The 20251-nt window shown below is 41.3% G+C and overlaps 1 protein-coding gene across 1 annotated transcript in view; it reads left to right on the top strand.

Annotated features, from left to right (window-relative positions):
• The window catches only part of phip (pleckstrin homology domain interacting protein), a 55065-nt gene extending 34880 nt beyond the window's left edge, over positions 1-20185 (top strand). Inside the window, exons 17-39 of the mRNA XM_053643838.1 lie at positions 218-443; positions 1492-1611; positions 1720-1903; positions 2307-2412; positions 2526-2657; positions 4225-4316; positions 5118-5343; positions 5469-5582; positions 5814-5921; positions 6193-6317; positions 6456-6538; positions 6619-6730; positions 8582-8643; positions 8919-9074; positions 9850-9970; positions 10135-10260; positions 11471-11543; positions 11668-11727; positions 12660-12815; positions 13673-13825; positions 15008-15198; positions 16606-16994; positions 18830-20185. Coding sequence (XP_053499813.1) covers positions 218-443; positions 1492-1611; positions 1720-1903; positions 2307-2412; positions 2526-2657; positions 4225-4316; positions 5118-5343; positions 5469-5582; positions 5814-5921; positions 6193-6317; positions 6456-6538; positions 6619-6730; positions 8582-8643; positions 8919-9074; positions 9850-9970; positions 10135-10260; positions 11471-11543; positions 11668-11727; positions 12660-12815; positions 13673-13825; positions 15008-15198; positions 16606-16994; positions 18830-19494 — 3780 coding nt within the window. The 3' untranslated portion in view covers positions 19495-20185. The remainder of the gene's footprint in view (positions 1-217; positions 444-1491; positions 1612-1719; positions 1904-2306; positions 2413-2525; positions 2658-4224; positions 4317-5117; positions 5344-5468; positions 5583-5813; positions 5922-6192; positions 6318-6455; positions 6539-6618; positions 6731-8581; positions 8644-8918; positions 9075-9849; positions 9971-10134; positions 10261-11470; positions 11544-11667; positions 11728-12659; positions 12816-13672; positions 13826-15007; positions 15199-16605; positions 16995-18829) is intronic.
• Positions 20186-20251: the final 66 nt, after the last annotated feature.

The following is a 20251-nucleotide window of genomic DNA, read 5'->3' as shown; positions in this document are numbered from 1 at the left end:
TTTAACGACGTGTATCTTTGCCTCGTAACGCCCTGTTTCTGTATATAAATAAATAAATAAATAACCGGTTCTTTTAACTCGGCGTACAAGAGCACTTTTCCCCAATTTCAACCTTTGCTCGCTGCACCAGTCAGTGTTCTGTGAGGTCTGGACACCGAGATCATTTCTCTCCCGAGCGGTTCTGTTTGTTGTTCACGTGCGCCGATCTGCGTTCCAGATAGCGGACCAGATGTTCTTCCACACCGATTACCGGCCTCTGATCCGCGACGCCCACAACTACGTGCTGGATGAGCAGACGCAGCAGGCCCCCCACCTCATGCCTCCGCCCTTCCTGGTGGATGTGGACGGGAACCCGCACCCTCCTCGCTATCAGCGCCTGGTGCCCGGCCGCGAGAACTGCAGAGAGGAGCAGCTCATCCCGCAGATGGGTCTGACGTCATCAGGTAGAGAACAAACATCACATAACAGCATAAAGTTTGGACGTTTTTTATTTCACATAGCACTCGGGATGTCTGCTTCAAAAATCTGCACTTTGGAAATCCTCATCGGTCTAATCTAGTGGTGGACTGTATATCAGTGTAAATGAATGAATAATGTATAAATATTTGATAAATAAATGAATTAATAAATGTAGAGATTTTCAGATACCGTCTTAGCACGATCGAGGGAAACGTTAAAGGCCGTGCGCTTGTAGAAAGCATCAAATTAGCATTACAATATTATGGGATGTAAAATTACTGCCCAAGATTTTTGAAAATACAATATCATTGCTCACCCATAGATTAGTCCAGTTTATTTTTTATCCTCTTTTGGTTGCCGAACTTCAGCACTGTATTTTTGCCCGAGCTGAAGAGTTTGCTAGTATATTATCTGGGCTATCAGTTTTTTAATTCACATTCACCTGACAGAGAATGTTCAGTAGGCTGTTGATATACAGTAATGGTCACAATTATTTTATTTTTTTTAAACTTCACTCAAAGGGGGAAAAAAAAAAAGTTCTCTCGGTTGACTGTTCTGGATCTGGAAGGAATACAAGGCATGTAGGAACAGTGGCAAAACTGAGCAGTATCAAAACGGTCATATACGCTGATCCGCCATAACGTTAAAACCACTGACAGGTGACGTGAATGACATTGATTATCTCGTCACAATAGCAAGGGGTGGGATATATTAGGTGGCAAGTGAACAGGCGGTTCTCGAGGTTGATGTGTTTGAAGCAGGAAAAATGGCCCATTTATGGCAACGGAAAGGATAACGCGCACTGCCACACCGCAAAAATGGTTTCGGAATGGTTCGAGGAACATGACAAAGAGTCATCCACGAAGAGTCCGATCCACAGAGGCCCCACTTAAGCAAAATAAAATAATAAAAAGTCGAAAAATTCTGCATGGTACACTGGGAAAACTGAAGGACAACTAACATTCAGTTCTTCTTCTCTGTGTCTGTCCATTTGCTTCTCTCTCTCTCGCTCTCTCTCTCTCGCTGTCTTAGGATTAAATCAGGTTTTGAGTCAGCAAGCAGCGGAAGGTTCCAGTCCCTTGGACAGTATAATCCAGAGACTGCAGCAGGAACAGGACCAGAGACTGGGCTCGGACTCCAGAGCTGCCCGAGGTCAAAGTCCTGGTTATGATAAAGATGATTTATGTGTATTAGGTACATTAATATGTTTAGTGAAGCTGATGATGTGGTGTGTGTGTGTGTGTGTGTGTGTGTGTGCAGGGTCTGTGAGCTCCCCTACAGAAGTTTCGTCTCCCCCTAACGTGGGTCTGAGGCGCAGTGGTCAGATCGAGGGGGTCAGGCAGATGCACAGCAACGCCCCCCGCAGCGAGATGGCCACCGAGACAGACCTGGTAGCCTGGAGCAGACGAGTACTGGTGCCTGAACTCTCACATGGAACAGCCAGGTAGCCAACAACAACACACACACACACACACACACACAGGACATACACATACAACATAACGCCTCAACTGTCAGTGTGTATACCTACAGAGTGATACAACCCAAACGTGAGCGAACGACAAAATGTTCAAAATGTTTATATATGTCCGCGTACCTTGTAACGTGCTCTAGAGAACAGTTCTTGTTCCAATGGTCCAGTTTTTGGACCATGCCGAGCCGAGTGATCGAGGTTTCCGTAAACAGCTCTGTAACCAAAATTTGTCGTGTGCCATGACACAGAGATGGCTGTCGAACCGTCCCGTTTCAGGCTTCGGTACAAGTCGTGGTAGTTTTGTGTTGTTTTTTTTTTTTTTTAAAGTGGAACGTCTTCCGATAGCCGAGCGATTGTGTGTTAATGTGTGCAGCAAGCAAGAGATCTGGAGGACGGCTCGAGGAGAGGAAGAGATGAACGTCTACAGGTCAGAGAGGAGGAGACGCAGTGTACACAGCCAGTACCACAGAGAGAACCGGGTACACACGCACGCACGCACACGCAAACACGCTGCAGTTTCACTTATAAATTGGGGTCAAAGTGTGTGTGTGTGTGTGTGTGTGTGTGTTAAGGTCTGAATTTTTCAAAGCAGCACGCGACGGAGAACGCGGTGGAGGAGGGGCGCCGTCACCAAGGCAACCAGCACAACTACCACACGCGGCTGGCCGTGGAAGAGACGAGCCGTCAGAGTGAGGCCAACGAGGAGGAGCCGAGCGCTTCAGAGGTACACACACACACACACACCGTCCGTCAGCTCGTTATCTTTTCTGTCACTACAGTCAGTGTTGAATCTTTAGGATAATACCCGCCCTATGGATTCCGAAACCAAAACAGAAAGGCACGTGGAGCTTGTCGTCATGGCAACCACGACACGAATCGTGGCGCCGAGCTTGTTACAATTACAAATGCATATCTTTATTTTACATTCACCTTCTTGAATTTTGCACTTGTGTCATTTATTTCTGCTGGTTTGGACAATAAAAGCTCTTTATGCTTGATTGATTTTTTCTTAAATGGCTTTTTTTTTGTTTTTAAATCAGCTGAAAGGGGTATTATTGTGTATCTGATCCGTTTAACTCAAAACTAAACCGAAAAACGTGACCGAAGTACAGTAATGTCATTTAGCCGCTCTGATGTACAGAAATACCTGGTACCAGTTTGATTGTTCGGGTCACTGACACGGGATTCTTGACCATTGAACTTGCCATAATATTAGAAACTACAAACGGGCACAAACTTTTTTTTTAATCAGCACAAGTGTCAAAACACAATGCGCAGCAGTAAGAGTAGCATATTTCGCAGGAAATTATGTTATGATGGAAAACATTTTATATATATGTGTGTGTGTGTGTGTGTGTGTGTATGTGTATATATATATATATATAAGATAGATAAGACAATTTGACACAATCAAATAAATTCCTGGACAAAAAATGACAATTTTAGCCCATTTCTATTATAAAATGGGTTTATATCCATAAATAATCCATCATAACCCATATCACTTGCATTAGAGGCATAAAGTCAGTTGAAACTTAACTATTAACGATGATCACTATTAATAACGGGGCACACAGTGGCTTAGTGATTAGCACGTTCGCCTCACACTTCCAGGGTCGGGGGTTCGATTCCCACTGTGGCCCTGTGTGTGTGGAGTTTGCATGTTCTCCCCGTGCTGCGGGGGTTTCCTCCGGGTACTCCGCTTTCCTCCCCCAGTCCAAAGACATGCATGGTAGGCTGGTTGGCATGTCTAAAGTGTCTGTAGTGTATGAATGAGTGTGTAAGTGATTGTGCCCTGTGATGGATTGGCAGCCTGTCCAGGGTGTACCCCACCTTGTACCCGATGCTTCCTGGGATAGGCTCCAGATTCCCCGTGACCCTGAAAAGGACAAAGCGGTATAGAAGATGGATGGATGGACTATTAATAATGATCATTATGTGTTTTTAGTAGGCTATAAATGCAGCTTTTATGTATTCTGACTCATAATTTGTGAGTTTGAAATGAAAACCATTAAAGTTTATATTATTCTAGAGTATCAGTATCAGCAGGAGGTGTAATCACCTTATAGACTCGTTCTTAGCTGGAACAGTTTTACAAGGTAATTGTTTATTTTAAATCGGGGCATTCGTGTTTCTAACAATTGCCGATATCGGTTATAATCACCTGGTCGTTTTAACCGCATCTGTACAGAGCTTAAGCATTTTTGTCTGCTCGAGTCCCTGTCAGTCTGCCGAGTCAGAATCGCCCGTTAATGTCAGTTAAAATAACGATGGATTTTATCGTTTATCAGGGCGAGCCAGACGTCCGTCCTCCTAGCAGAGAGTCTTCAGATGAAGAGAGAGAAGAAAAGGAGCCCTGGCCTGATGATCACAGCAGCTCCAGGTACATTACATGGCCAACCAGATCTCTCACGAATTTGTACGAGGTTTATTTAACAAGCAATACTAGTTTTGTTGAATTTTTTATTTTTGTAAGAAAGTTGTAAGAGTAGACTAAAAGTAACTATTGTAAAAAGAATTTTTAATATATTATGATAATGGCTCATATCAGCTATATAATAGAGACGTGATGATGACTCCAGAAACGTGCTCCAGAACAGGTTTTGTAACCGAGCGTAGTAATGTGTGCGAGCCTGACCCGCTTCGTGGAAATGCCAGGGTTCTCGTCACGCACGACACGGGTTCCTTCTAAGATTGACCTTTTAGGACGCCACACACACAGCAACATGTCCATTGTCTCAGCAAGAGGAACCCAGGCTCTAGCTTTTTTTTTAACGGAGTACGATCAGAACACATGACCCAGCTAGAACTGACGGCAGTCCATCTGGCCATCAAGTTCTTCTGAACAGTTCTGAGACATCGCCATATGCTGGCACACATGCAGACACGCATCCAGTCATTAGAACTTTAAAAATACATTCCGCTGTCGTTTAGAAGTCTGTTGTTTGTTTGTTTGTCATGCAAAATGACATTGAAATCACCGGCGGTCTCGCAAACGGTGCTTGCACTCTCCTCACAATTTGTTATCATTTAATTTTCACGCATCTGTGAAAACCCGGTTTTAATGTCTCATTTCAAATCTGTCAACAGTACAGTCCCGTTTCCTTACTGTCTGCATTAATTGTACACAAACCTTGACGCATCCCTTTGTGTGTGTATGTGTTTGTGTGTGTGTGTGTTTTAGTGACTACTCGAGCGATTATTCGGACTGGACGGCGGATGCAGGCATAAATCTAGAACCACCCAAGAAGACGACTACTACTGTGAAAAAGAAGAAGAAGAACGCCAGCAGCTCTGAGGAGGACGGAGAGAAGAAAAAAGAGAAAGATGCCAAGAAAGAGAGGAGGAAAGAAAAGCAAGACAAAGACGGAGCACTACCAAAGAAGAAAAAGCCAAAGGAGAAGCGGAAGGTCGGGAATGTGTTTGTTGGTTGAGTCAGGAGTATATCGGTGCTAATGAGGCTTATGACCTTGGAGTAATTCTTCTATGGGTATATGATGCGTGTGTGTGTGTGTGTGTATTGTTTTTTCTACAGAGATTACCTGAGTTACAGGAGCAGGGTCTGACTCTAGAGGAGTGGCTGCCCTCTGATTGGATCACAGACACTGTGCCACGGAGATGCCCCTTCACCCCTCAAATGGGTGATGAGGTACTTTATACACACATATTATACACACCTGCTGTATAGAGTATAGACCAATAGAACTAGAGCCCAATTGGATAGTGAAGTACAACCTGTAGGACTGAATGCACTCTTTCGCACAGTGCTGGTCATGGCGTAGTCTGTGAAACCCCTAGAATATATCTTATATATATGTGTGTGTGTGTGTGTGTGTGAACTTAAAGTAGATCAGGATGGTCATTCATTGTGTCCGTGCAGGTGTATTACTTCCGGCAAGGTCACGAGGCGTATGTGGAGATGGCGAAAAAAAACAGGATCTTCAGCATCAACCCTAAGAAGCAGCCTTGGCACAAGATGGAGCTGCGGGTATGGCTTTCATGTAGAAACCCTAAATCTGTGTAGACGTCAGTGCAAAAGGGTTGTTTTTTTTTTTTTTTTGGTAAAACTGAATGAGGAGGAATAAAATTAAAAAAAGAACAATAATATAATTAAGTCCGAATGTGATTTTGGCCTTATAATAAACACTGGTCGGCTTGGCTGCTACAAAAAACGGTTCACGTGACAGGTTTTGAAAGATTTTGAAATAAGTGTCATTTGTACATAAAGTAAAAATCGGTGTGTTTATGTTTGTGTGTAGGAGCAGGAGCTGATGAAGATAGTAGGTATTAAGTATGAGGTGGGTTTGCCCACTCTGTGCTGTCTGAAGCTGGCCTTCTTGGACCCAGACACGGGCAAACTAACAGGTGGCTCCTTCTCCATGAAGTGAGTGGAGACGTGTTGCATGACTTACACTCACTCACTCGCTCACTCGCGGATCTGTTTCTCCTTTTCAGGCTTTCGAAAAGCCTCTAAATGACCGTTTTTGGCTTAGACACGCCTAATCCTCCCTTTACTTCACAGATATCATGACATGCCTGATGTCATCGACTTCCTGGTACTCCGTCAGCAGTTTGACAATGCGAGACAGCGTCAGTGGATGATAGGTCAGTGTTCCATCCGCACCTGTGGATTTCTCATTGAATTTCTGTGTGTGTTTAAACACAAGTCCGTGTCGGGGTTCCAGGTGATCGTTTCCGCTCTGTGATCGACGACGCCTGGTGGTTCGGTACGATCGACAGTCAGGAGCCGTACCAGGTGGAATATCCCGATAGCCTCTTCCAGTGCTATAATGTTTGGTCAGTATTCACAACTACAGACATGTTATACACACTACCGGTCAAAAGTTTGTGGACACTCGACCGAAAGGTTTCTCACGATCGTTAAAAAGCTTTCGATCTGAAGGTGTGTGATTTAAACGTGCGAAATCGGTGTCGTAGACAAAAATATAATCGTGCCGACGTATTCGTTTCTTTCATTAGAAAACTAACATTTTATTTACAATAAATTATAGTTTTAAACGGACGACTCGGGGCGAAATATTTCCGAAAAGCAGCAGATAAGCGTCCAGCGTCGGTGTGAACTCTTAACTTTAATACTGTTTAAAAAGCATCTCAGGGAAATTCCTCAAGAAATCGGTCGAGAAAATGCCAAGAATACATTTCTGGAAATTCTAGGCGACAAGGGCGTCTACGTTGAAGATGATAAAATATTAAATTATTTAGATTTTTTTTTTTTTTATCAGAACGTAATTCCCATCGTTTCATTTGTGTTACTCCAGAGTTTCGATGACTTTATTATTATTATTATTCTAAAATGTGGATAGGAAAAAAAAAAAAGAATGAGTGTGTCTAAACTTTTGACTGGTAGTGTACACGTTTTGAGCAGTGATAGAGCTTGCTTGTGCGTACGGTCGTGGAGTCGGCCGTTCTGTTCCTTTAAGTCTGCTTTATGCTTCTGGCATCGAATGTTGAATGTTGAAGTGAATGATGTCTGAGATCAAAAAAAGTAGTTCAGAATTTTTCTTCCAGTGACCAACAGTCACCAAAATGGCACAGAAGCACCTAGCCACAACAACCGCGATATATAGATTAGGCCAGGGGTTCCCAAACTTTTCCAGGGCAAGGCCCCCTAAATGGCATTAACATTTGACCGAGGCCCCCCTTTTGCAAGATGTCTTTAAAACACATTAAAAATACAGACTTCTGAATATATCCCCCCTTTTTTTTAATTAATAATTACATCTTACATATTTACATTACATTAAATTAGGAATTGATAGTGTCTGTGTGTGTGTGTGTGTGTGTGTGTGTGGTTGTCTGAGAGTAAGAAAGAGAAAACATTTATTTCTTTTTCACACCAAATTGATGAGGCCCCCCGGGCGCCCCCTGGTGGCCCCCAAGTGGGCCGCGACCCCCACTTTGAAAGCCACTGGATTAGGCCATTTAGATTGCGCCACCGCACACCGGTGTGGATCCACCAAGCTTAAATTAAATTAGGCAATGTGTTCAGCTACCAGACAAAAAAACACAGTGACTGTGTCTCGCTTACACTGCAAACTGCAAGCCTGCCAGGAACCAGGAAATGATTGTTTTAGTGTGACTTATATGAACCTATTAAATCATTTTAACTGTACACTTGTTGTACAGTTTGATTTGTGTGGGACGCTGTAGTAGAAGCTACTTTAAAACTGAAGTCTGCAGAGTTGAAGCTAGGTCATAGATCTGATAAAAAAAACAACAACAACAGCAACATAACAATGTCGAATTTTGGCGTTATCACGCTGCGTTACTGTCGAAAAGAATGGATGTATAGGTTATCAAAAAGAATGTTGTTTATGGCTCTGGGAAAGCTAGAACCAGCACATCATGTAATACATATACAACATTGCTAGCTATTTAGTTATTATTATTTCTAACTGAGTGACTGTGCAGTCTGTCAGAAATCACCAAAGGTCAGAATCTCCATTTGAGATGTTAAAACGCAAATCGAAACCTAACCTGTATAACATCCATAAACGTACAGTACACTTAGTCACGGCAAGCCCTTATTACCCAACATAACTTAATCTCAGCTTTAAGGCGAGAACTCGCACTTCGGCACAGTTAAAAGGAATTACGTGTACACGTGTGTGTTTGTATGTTTTGCAGCTGGGATAACGGTGACACAGAAAAGATGAGCCCGTGGGACATGGAAGAGATACCTAATGAAGGTTGAACACACACACACACACACACACATTTTACGCATTAAGTACAGTGTATCATAAATATATATATATATATATACGTATATGCTCTTGCACAACACACACTTTGAGTATGATCCCTTTTACAATTTTGTGAACGACTTTTTTTTTTTTTTGTTGCATGCGGATGAACAAAGGGTGTTTGATTGATGGTTTGAAATTCAGACTGGTGTTGTGTTTTAGTTTTTGTCTCATTCTCCCCGCCTTCTTCCTCTGTCTCTCTCTCTGCCTGTGTATAGCGGCGTTTCCTGACGTCTTGGGTCAGAGCGTGCCATTAACTGCAGAGGAACACAAGGCCTTACTCTATCGTCCTCTGGATGGAGAGTGGGGCTCACGGACGCGTGACGAAGAGTGTCAACGCATCATTGCTGGCATTGACCAACTGATCATGCTGGGTATGCAGTCACCCCAGCACTCCATTACCCAGTGTTTCACTTTGAGCAACCGAAATATCATTTCAGCTCTGTTCAGAGAGCATTTGTTTTAAAATAGACTCATTTGATGCTCAGTGATTTTATTTCCTATGGATTGTCAGTGTCTGTGCTTTCCACCTACTGAGAAAATTCCCGAAACATAAAGGCTTTTTATTTTGTCTACGCAGTGCATCAAAGAAATATTTCAAGCGATCCAGCAATTACACAAATAGATGATTTGATAGTCTCTGAATAAAAGAAAAAAATAGGTTGCTGTGGTTTATAACAGTTTGTCTTCGCACCGCTTTCACTTTCGAAGTATTAAAAGGAAAACAAGACAATCAAAAGAAGAGCGCAATCCCACAAGATAATGAACTACGCTATTATAATGAACGCTACAACAAGTGTCGCGTCGTATTCGCATATGCCACATGATCATTATTGTGGTTTTATGTAATGTTCTTTATAATGTGAGTTCTTAGATGAAAGAACAACCTTCCTAGTGTTACTTCATCACTGGTGTTTTATGACTGAAGAGACCTACAAATATTTATTCACGGACATCGCTTTGAGAAACTAACTTGGGAATGCAGATACCACTGACATAGGGCTTTAATTAATCGGCCTCCTTCAGACTTTATCCTCAAGTATGGCAGGTGCTCTTCTGTGATCACCATAAGTATCGAGTGCACATATTGATCGTCATCAAATCAGTTTGTTTCTTGTCTGTTATTTGCCTCGTCTCTTTGCATCTCAGACGTAGCGGCTCCATTTGCCGTGCCCGTGGATCTGCAGGCGTATCCCACATACTGCACTGTGGTGGCTTATGTCACAGACCTGAGTACAATCCGGACCAGACTGGAAAATCGCTTCTATAGGTCAGCGCACACACACACACACACACACACACACACACACACGTACACCTACTTGCTGTTAAACAAAGAGACACAATTACCCAAATTAAATGTGTTATTAAATCACATCACATACATATATATGTGTGTGTGTGTGTACATACTAATTTGTCCTCTATTGGCAGGCGAATGTCCTCTCTCATGTGGGAGATTCGCTACATTGAGCACAACGCACAGACTTTTAACGAACCCGGAGCTTTCATCGTCAAAACGGCCAAATTTGTATCAGACCTCCTGCTGCAGTTTATTAAGTAAGTCATGTTTCACACCTAGAAAGTCAGACTACAGTAATGGCCCCAAGCAAAAGTGCAGTCTGTGTATCACTTCTTACTATGCAATACAACGACGTACCTCAATATGTGATCAACAAACCAATGCTGGGAATATTTCACAATACACTTTTGCATCCTATTGCTAGCCAGCTATTGCTGTGACATCTTAGAAAATCTTGGAGTTACCTAGTAGATGAAAATCTCTTGTAGAACCTCTCGCATTTAACACTACTTACTTTACCCCCCTTTTGAGAAATCCAGATCGTATGAGTATGCAAATTAGCAAATATCCCCAACACTATGTATATATTCCCCCAAGTCCCCCGCCCCCTTATATTTTATGAAAATAATAGTGAAAATGGTAGTCTCCGGTACAGTCTGTGCAATTTTTTATAAGGAAATGAGCTGTAAGTTTTATCGAGCATCTTGCAGAACCAGCCACGGTTCTTCTGGAGACTTTGAACCCAGCAGCCTTCATCATCGGGTTTTTTTTTTTTTTTGGTCTGAAAAGTGTCTCTTACCACTTAATACGCCGCTTTCTTTACTGACATACAAACCTTTTCATTATGCGCTGGAAAACGAATGTTTTGTACTCGGAAATGTTTTTTTGTACTGACTCGATAATGTAGAAGTCGTAAAATAAAAAATTGATAACAAGGTTTGTACTAAAAAAAAAAAAAAAAAAAATAGGGTGACTAAATAGCTATATATATTTATATATAGCTAGGAGTGGTGTGACATCTCGAAATGTTTTATTCCTCTTATACTACAGGAATTTGCCCGTGGTATAATGTGCCATAATGTGAGACTTGAACACAATTTTTACGATACATGATGTGTATTCTGATAAATACTGTATGTTTGGTGACAAACTGCCAGCAAAACCGTGGCGCTGTATTTAAAAGAGTTCGGCGGTACTTTTATTTAACATAAAACCTTTTTCCGTATTTAACGTTGAAAAGGAGGAACGTTACAAGATTCAGTACAACGTTTTAACGTCTAATCAACTGCTTTGTAATCGTTATAAAAATACGAACAATACCCTTGATATCTTAGAATAGTGTAATGGGACACCCTTGTGTTTTTGGTGTGTGTTTCCATACTGCTATTTTAAATGAAGGCACACTGTCGATAAAGTTCACCGAGCGCTCGAACGGAGTCTTATTTTTACTCTTTGTGCTTTTAATAGGGACCAAAGTTGCACTGACATTATTCCACTGTACAATAGTATGAAAAAGACAGCTTTCTCGGACTCAAGTGACGTAAGTATTCAATGCCCACCCTCTCTTAAACACATACACATCTTCACAACAGGGGATTATTAGATTCTCATGGTTTATGGACTGCGATGAATTTATTAACTGATTGGTTTCTATGGAAATGCAGGATGAAGAAGAAGAGGACGAAGAGCCTGAAACTCCTGGTACATCTAAGCGCAATAATAAGGTAAGTTTCTCAGTGAGGAAGTTGCTTTCTGCTGTTTTTTTTTTCTCTTTTTTTCTTTCTTTTTTTTTTTAATGATCAGAGGGATTGTTTCCAACAAACTGAGCATTTCTTCAGAACTCCCTCATCCCCTCACTGAACACTGTGAGCCTGTACGAAAGTTCAAAAACGTGGCCGAACGCGCAGCGTGAGAAAGCCTTACGTTTGGAAACGGACAAGCGAACGGTGGTTGCTTAGCGACCGGTTATCCGTCGCTCTCAGCGGAGTCCTTCAGTTACACACCGTGCTCTGCAGCTCTGCAAAGAAATACTGTCGGGAGGCCAGTTCATGCAGATGTATTTTTGAATATATATATTTATATATATATATATATATAGTTCTGAATTTTGTTTAAGGTGTGATTTATGAGCGCCGTTCTCATGATCCAGTCAGAAAAGCTAATTGTACGAGTGGGAAATACTGTGTGTTTATGTCAGATGCAGTACGTTCGCACGTATTAAACTCAGGCCTGATGGAAAGCGTTACAAATATAAACGTGGCAATCTGATACTGAGACAGAACAATACTGGTCGGATTTGCTGGATCATGTTGGATCGGATTTGACACGCTTTCTGATTTGATTTGCTGAAATATTTATGTTTCTTAAAATTATGACTTAATACCTCTGCAAAGTTGGTTTCATATTAGATACTGGACATGCTCGTACGCATGAGTCACAAGTTTTGCTTTCAGCTTGACGCTTCTGAGAATCTCTTAGAGATCTGCAATTTCTACCCCTATGAAGAACGATTAGAACACGCATAAACTTTATTTATATATTGTTTCATCACACTACTTAGCATGCAGTTGACACTGTTATTCTTTGTAAATCACCTGCAACAAGCCCACTGTTGGAATGTGTGATTTATCCAGTCAATTTGAATGGTTGTGTTCAGGGCAAGCAGAAGCCCATCCTGAGAAATCTGAGGAATAAACCTGCATCTGGAGACCCCCAGGCCTGGAGGGGGCGCTGCAGAGAGCTGCTGGACCTCGTGTTCCAGTGTGAGGACTCTGAGCCTTTCCGACAACCTGTGGATCTTGAGGAATACCCGGTAACACACACACACACACACACACACACACACACACACACTCACACACACAAAACCCTGTATACAAGCCAAAGTAATGCACTATTAAACTAGATATAGTCCAGCTTTAGACATACGGTTGTCCGAAACCGTACTATTTGCACCTGAAAGTTGTCCTATCACTCCATTAATAATTATAAAATACATATTTAGAGGTAAGACTCCTGTCTCTCTGGCGTCACACAGCAAAAAAAAATAAAAATAAAATAATGATGTGAACCACTAGCATCCGACCAATGAGGACATGAAGGCGTCCCCACTTACCTGTCAGTCATGTTGCCAGTTTAGAAAGGTCCCCATTTACACCAGCGTTCAAGGTTTCCAGGCTACGCAGCCATTAATATGTTTTGGGGGCGTGGCTTTGTCAGAAACACTGAAAGCGAGGGCTGTATTAGTCTAAATTTCATAACAGGTTCGCTTGAGCTAAATTCAGTTAAATCTCTCTCTCACACACACACACACACACACACATACAATGACAAACACCTTAATTACTTGTGGATATCTTTATATTTGTGGTCTTATTTAACATAAACCTTATTTAGTAATTGGAATTATATTTCTGAGTGAGTGAATAAGGCCACAACTATGGACACAAACATATTTTAATATAACAATAGAAATCCAGTTTCTTTTGATTAGTGTAATTAATCCTGGAGTGAGTTGACATTATTTTGGATAGTAATAATTGTTTGACAGTCACTGATAATAATAATAATAATAATAATAATAATAATAATAATAATTATTATTATTATTATTATTATTTTACTATAAAAATTTTATGAACTAGATAACAACCTTTCTCTCTGATTTAGGATTACCTGGAAATTGTGGAAACCCCTATGGACTTCGGGACGGTCCAGAAAACTCTCCTAGCAGGAGAATACGAATCCCCGATGGACTTATGCAAAGATGTGCGACTCATATTCAGCAATTCCAAAGCCTACACACCCAGCAAGAAGTCCAGGGTATTTTTACTAATACATACATTCTTACACACACACACACAGAGACACACACACACACCCATATATACATATATATATATATATATATATATATATATATATATGTATGTATATATGTATGTATATATATATAGAGATGGACCGATACTAAATTTCTCAGCCGATATATTGGCCGATACCAATAGTTCTGCCTTTTATACCTTCTTATAAATTAATCATGATAAATTTAAAAGAATTCTGAAAGAAATGCAAATAAAAACTTTATTCTCTCCATTTCAACAAGTTGTTTCACAGTAACTGGTCTCATAACCAGAAAGCACATTACTCTAATTAACACGAACACATGAACTCAATTCTGAAGATTAAAGTAAGATTTCTTAACTTATTGAATGTCATTAATTCATATTAACATTGACCTGAATTCTTAAAAAAAAACCTCCTGTTAGTCTCACATTCACTCACCACAAACACAAGCATTTCTACTTCATCACTGAACATCAAACTGCTAATATATAATATCAACTTTTTTATATATTAACATTAACTGGATATGAAATGTACTACTCTACAAATATATTTTTCTGTGCAATATATACTTTTTTTTTGTCACTCTTCATTTAAATCTTTGAACCGTGTACTGGCGCTTTAATTCAGCGTGAGGGCGAGCAGGAAGCGGGGGGCGGGGGGGGGGGGGGATTGACTCGACGCCAAAACTTCCGCATCGTAAAATTTACTTCTGGTGAAAATTTTTTATCAGTGCAGAGATTACAGAGTTTACAAACTGCAGTTTTGTCGTCATTCCACATACAAGAGACATCATCTTTACACACAGCACGAAATCGATATGTTTTCCCACCCTCTTTTGATTGACAGGATATAATTGTCCTTTATCGGCTGATACCAATTATTGGCTGATACATCGGTGCATCTCTAATATATATATATATATATATATATATATATATATATATATATATATATATATATATGTGTATATATATATATATATATGTAAAATTTGTAATATATATATATATATATATATATATATATATTACAAATTTTAATCCATAGCTATCAAAAACAATGCAGTCCTTATGACAATACGAAAGTGATGCTACTTTTTACCTTGTAGGAAATCATGCAGTATAGATTATGCGTGTGTGTGTGTGTTGCTTGTAGATCTACAGTATGAGTCTTCGCTTGTCTGCCCTGTTTGAAGAACACGTCAGCTCGATCGTAGATGATTTCAAAGCTGCTCAGAGCCGACAGACAGAACGGCAGACACGACAGCGCCTGCACAGAGAGCGGCCGACCAGACAAACCATGAAGAGGAGGAGAAGAAGCTCTTCCCCATCCAGCTCTGCCTCCAGGTGCACTGATTCATGGGAACATTGTGTCCTCAGTGATTGCTCTATTTGTTCGTTATTAAATTGAGCAGTCTGAGAGCACTAGTGACAATGCTTCTGTTTTGCATTCTTTTCTGATTTAATACCAGTTTTCATTACAAAGTCTATTACTGACAACAACATGAATTTCAGAGTTTTAGTATTCGGTACGTTCCCTTTCGCTTCATTGACAGTGTGCACTCGAGCTGGCACAAAATCTCACGATCCATTTCAGATCAAATCCATCAGCGTGTCGTCTGAACACACGCTTCTATAGAAGAGATTAGACGTGAGGAAAATCCGATCTTTTGTTCAAAGCAGTTAGTATCACATGCTTGCTTACATTTAAATAGGGACATAGAAATAGTGCCGAATCTTCAATATTAAATATTCAAGATATTGAACATTTACTTTCTTTCTTTTAAATATTTCCAATCTTAAATGGAAAAAAAAAAAATCCCAGATTTTCAATGTGGTCTCACACTTTTGGTCCCAAGTGTAACAATAAAAACACACTTGATGCCACTTTAGCTCTGAAATATGAAGTGAGTGCCAAATGGGACTCCAGGTCTACATGCAGCTCGGCCTAAGATCGAAATATCATCAGTTTCGTGTGGTTTTCTTGTAAGTCTGGAGATCCTAGCTAACTTTGTTTATTATTAGATGACAAAGCTGAGGTTAAGTCTAAGTGGAGCGTCTAATTGCTGCTCCAGTTCACTTAGAATGCAGAACAGAAGGGAGATACGAGTAGCTACATGATTGGTTTTGTGATATTACGGTATAATGAGTACTCAATTAGCTGCGTCCAATTATACTTTCTGTCGCTTAACACATTGGTTCTCAAAGCTGGGTGTGTGAAGCATAACCAGGGGGTCCATGAGATTTTTTTTGTTTTGTTTTGTTACAGTGGTGTTAATCCAATCCCACAACGATCAAATTTATTATATTAATTGTTGAGGTTTTATAGTTATTAGCCTGTGTGTGTGGTCCGTTGAAATGAATGGGTTTAATATAAACCTCACAAACTCGAGAGCATGTAATCTGATAAGTAAAATCAACTTGGTCCTAATGTGTGCAGCAGTAAAAAAGCTCTTTGGCTCTGATAAATAGACGTAATATTATTGTACATTCCAGTTTGGGAACCTGTTTTTTTTTTTTTTTTAGGTTGATTAAAATATTTTAGATGTCTATTTAGGTGTATGGAAAAACTTATGACAGCCAAGGTTAATTTACAATGGCAGGAATAAACATGTTAAAAAGAATTCAATGAAAATATATATCGGCCTTGTGACCGATACAAACACGACGTCTATCCTCACTAATCTCCCTCGTTCTGGTTATTCCATGTAAATTCTCCTATGTAACGCTCTCCTCTGTTTCCTTTCCCATCAGCCCTGAGAGGAAGAGGCGTGTCTCGTCTCGGGCTCCTCCCCGTTCTGATGCAGCAGCTCCGCCCACACCAGCTAGCCACTCCCGCCCCGCGTCCTTAAGGCAAACACTTCCGCATATCAACGGCAAAGCCGAGCACGCCGTCACCGCCGGACGCACTCGTAGCTCTGCTCGTTTTGGCACTCATTCCACAGACCCGCCCCCGTCGCGGGCATCTCCACCCCCCGTCCCCACCCACAGCAAAGGACCCGAGTCCACAACCAGGACTGCTCGAGCTCAGAACTCTCAGGCTTCTCCCAGCGTCTCCAAGGAAACAGAGAGTCCCAACAACGCGGACAGCGGAGGCAGGGAGTCGAGGCGGAAACTTCGAACTCCTGTTAAGCACACGCCAGGTTTGTGATTTATTATACTTTCATCTGTACAACTGAAGAGGTACAGTAATTGTACTGCCAGATGGTAAGGTGTAGATGTTTACCATATTATGTCACACCTTGGTGCTCTGAAACGGAGCTTTGTGCGTTGCTCCTGTTTATACGTGTGGAACAATTTGCACCTTAATTCATATACTTTTTTTTTTCTTTTTTTTTTTTCTTCCAACCTTTCAGATTTTCAGTAAGAGATTTAGTATTCAAGTCCATTGAATATCAGTAGACCTATCGTTCTGTACTACTATAGCGTGATCTTTTCATCATTAAACTTGAATGTTTCAGTTTTTTATTCATTTTTTATGCCCCCGCATGTTTGTAGGATTTACATGAAATTATTGTATCATTGTAAAAGCGGATGAACCGATTAGAGTTTGGAATTGATCCAGTTGAACAGGGTCAAGGTCACACCAAGGCCAAATGTCAGAAATAGTTTTCTTCAATAGCTCCCTTCCTGTTTGAAGTATGTTTTAAGAGTATTTGAGACATAACATCCAGTCATAAGAAGGACTAGACTTGTCTTTTATTCATTTGTGCACAGTAACGATTTACTTGTTGTGGTTGTTTAACTCAATTTGACTTTTATTTATTTTTTTTTTAGGACTGTGGTTCTCATAATGCCATCCAGGGACCCCCAGGGGTCCACGAAGCGTACTTATAGGCATAATGTCAAAATGAATCGAATGATCATTTTAATAAACATGTTCTGTCAGGTTTGGAAATTAAAAAGCTCCAATAATTACCAACATATTGTACACATATAAATCATGTGCCTGTTATATTTGAAATATATCTGTACGGAGGACGGAATAGTTTTTCCTGTTAAAGGGGTCCCTGGGTGCACATGGTTTTGTCTTAGGAGATTAGGGATCCACCTAAAAATACGTCTTCAGCTCGTCCTTACACATGAATCACACACGAATCCTTTGATGAAAAATGTCAATCTCTGAACGTTCAAATTTTTCCAGAAAAAGGAGTATTAAATCAAATATATTTCAACTCTAGGTCTTCCTCTAGCCTCAGTTTGTCTTACAGGTGATATTCGACAGTTTTAGTATCAACTGGAATACAAATGTACACTATATAACCAAAAGTTTGTGGACACCTGACCACAATACCTATGCTTGTTGAACATCCCGTTCCAGATTTAGTCCTCCTTTGCTGTTATAATAACCTCCGCTCTTCTGGGAAGGCTTTAATATGGATTTTGGGGGCGTGGCTGTGAGGATTTGTGATCATTCAGACACAAGAGCGTTAGTGAGATCAGGTGCTAATGTTGGGATGTTGAGGAGGTCTGGGATGCAGTCAGTGTTCCAGTTCATCCCAAAAGGTGTTCAGTGGGGTTGAGGTCAGGAATCTGTGTAGACCACTCGAGTTCGTCTACACCAGCCTTGGCAAACCATGTCTTCATGGAGCCCGCTTTGTCTTTGCACAGGGGCATCGTCCTGCTGTTTTGGGACTCTTAGTTCCAGTGAAGGGAAACTGTAAAGCTACAGCATATAAAGACATTCTATACAAGTGTGTGCTTCCAACTTTATGGCAACAGTTTGGGGAAGAACCACATATGAGTGTGATGATCAGATGTCCACAAACTTTTGGCCATGTAGTGTATATTGTGTGTTACGTGTCTCAGTTAGATCCAGGTTGTTCCCAATAAAAAAAAAAAAAACACCACACACAAACATTTCTCACGTCCCTTATACCTACGACAGCCCTGGTTTTTACAGTGCTCGTGTATTGTCATGTATGATGTTATAATCTATGCCATTGTTACTCCTTCATTTATCCACTGTGTTCTTCAGGTCCGGTGGATCATCCTCCTCTTCCTCCCAACAACATTCACCTGAATGGCCATAGCAGTCAAACGTCATTGGGTGTAGTGAAAAGGGGGCGGGGCAGACCAAGACTGGAGTCTCAGATAAGGACAGCAGAGGTTGTTGAGCCACCCCCATTGCTCCGCCCTCCAGGGAAGCGGGGCAGGAAAAGTAAAAAAGAGCTGGAGGCTTCGCGTTTGAACTCCACCAACGAGGAGGAGCCCGACCAGTCCACAGGCGACGAGGCCGGAGCTTCGTCCTCCGCACAGGATACTAGCCCATCAGACTCAGGGGCGGGGCTTCCACAGCAACCAAAGCGTCGTGGAAGACCACGGTTAGTGAGGACAGCAGAGCAAGCCCCTCCGAGTCCCAAAACTGTTCGAAGGAGCGGTCGCCGTGGCAATGAACAGAACACATCTCCTGCCCCGAAGGAGGTACCAGAACGGGTGGAGTCTGGAGGGGATGGGAACAGTAAGGAGCCTATGAAAACGCGTAACCAGGGCCGTAGGACAGCGTTCTACAATGAGGAAGACTCTGAAGAAGAGCAGAGACAGCTTCTGTTCGAGGACGCTTCTATCACTTTTGGCACATCGAGCAAAGGCAGAGTTCGCAAACTTACAGAGAAGGCCAAAGCCAACCTGATTGGCTGGTAACAATGCCGACACCATGGTTCTTTGTGCTATCCTCTATCTACCCCACAGCGCACTGGGGTGGCACCATTCCTGCTGCTATCTGACTGAGTTTATGTGAATCTGATCCTGACTCTGTACTGAAGGGCTTCTGGCCTTAGAGTCGTCCCCCATACACTCCACCCCCCACCCCCCCACCCCCCAACAACAAACTCACACATGCAGTTAAACTTGTCACTTTTTCATTTCCAAGTGCACTGTTTGAAATCCAGCGACTCACGATCCTTCAGTCTGATGAACTTCCTAGTTGTTGTTTTTTTTTTCTCCCCCCCTGCATAACACACGCACATAAACATGTTTTTACACAGTCGTAGTTGCTAATAGCAACAAATCAAAGCATCCTTCAGAAATCACTTTTAAACACAGAGTGTTTTCAAAGTGTAAGAGTGTGTGTGTGTGTGTGTGTGTGTGTGTGTGTGTGTGTGTGTGTGCGCGCGCGCGTGTGCACGAGTGTGTGTGTGTGTGTGTGCAGAGTTTCGGAATAGTATATTTGGTGGTTATGCAATGATGGACCTTTTAAACTGTTCTTATTGTCTTTAAATGTCTCTAAAAGTCAAAAAGAAGAAATTATGACTGGGTTTAGCATGTTTTATATGATTAGCAATACCTTGTGCCTTTTGATCATTTAAATACATTGATATTTCTTTGTACTCCACACTGTGTAGTATTGTGTGTGTGTGTGTGTGTGTGTGTGTGTGTGTGTGTGTTAAATGCTTTTCTA

This window comes from Ictalurus furcatus, chromosome 15 (assembly GCF_023375685.1).
Source record: "Ictalurus furcatus strain D&B chromosome 15, Billie_1.0, whole genome shotgun sequence".
Classification (NCBI taxonomy): Eukaryota; Metazoa; Chordata; class Actinopteri; order Siluriformes; family Ictaluridae; genus Ictalurus; species Ictalurus furcatus.
This window is presented reverse-complemented; position numbering and strand designations above follow the sequence as displayed.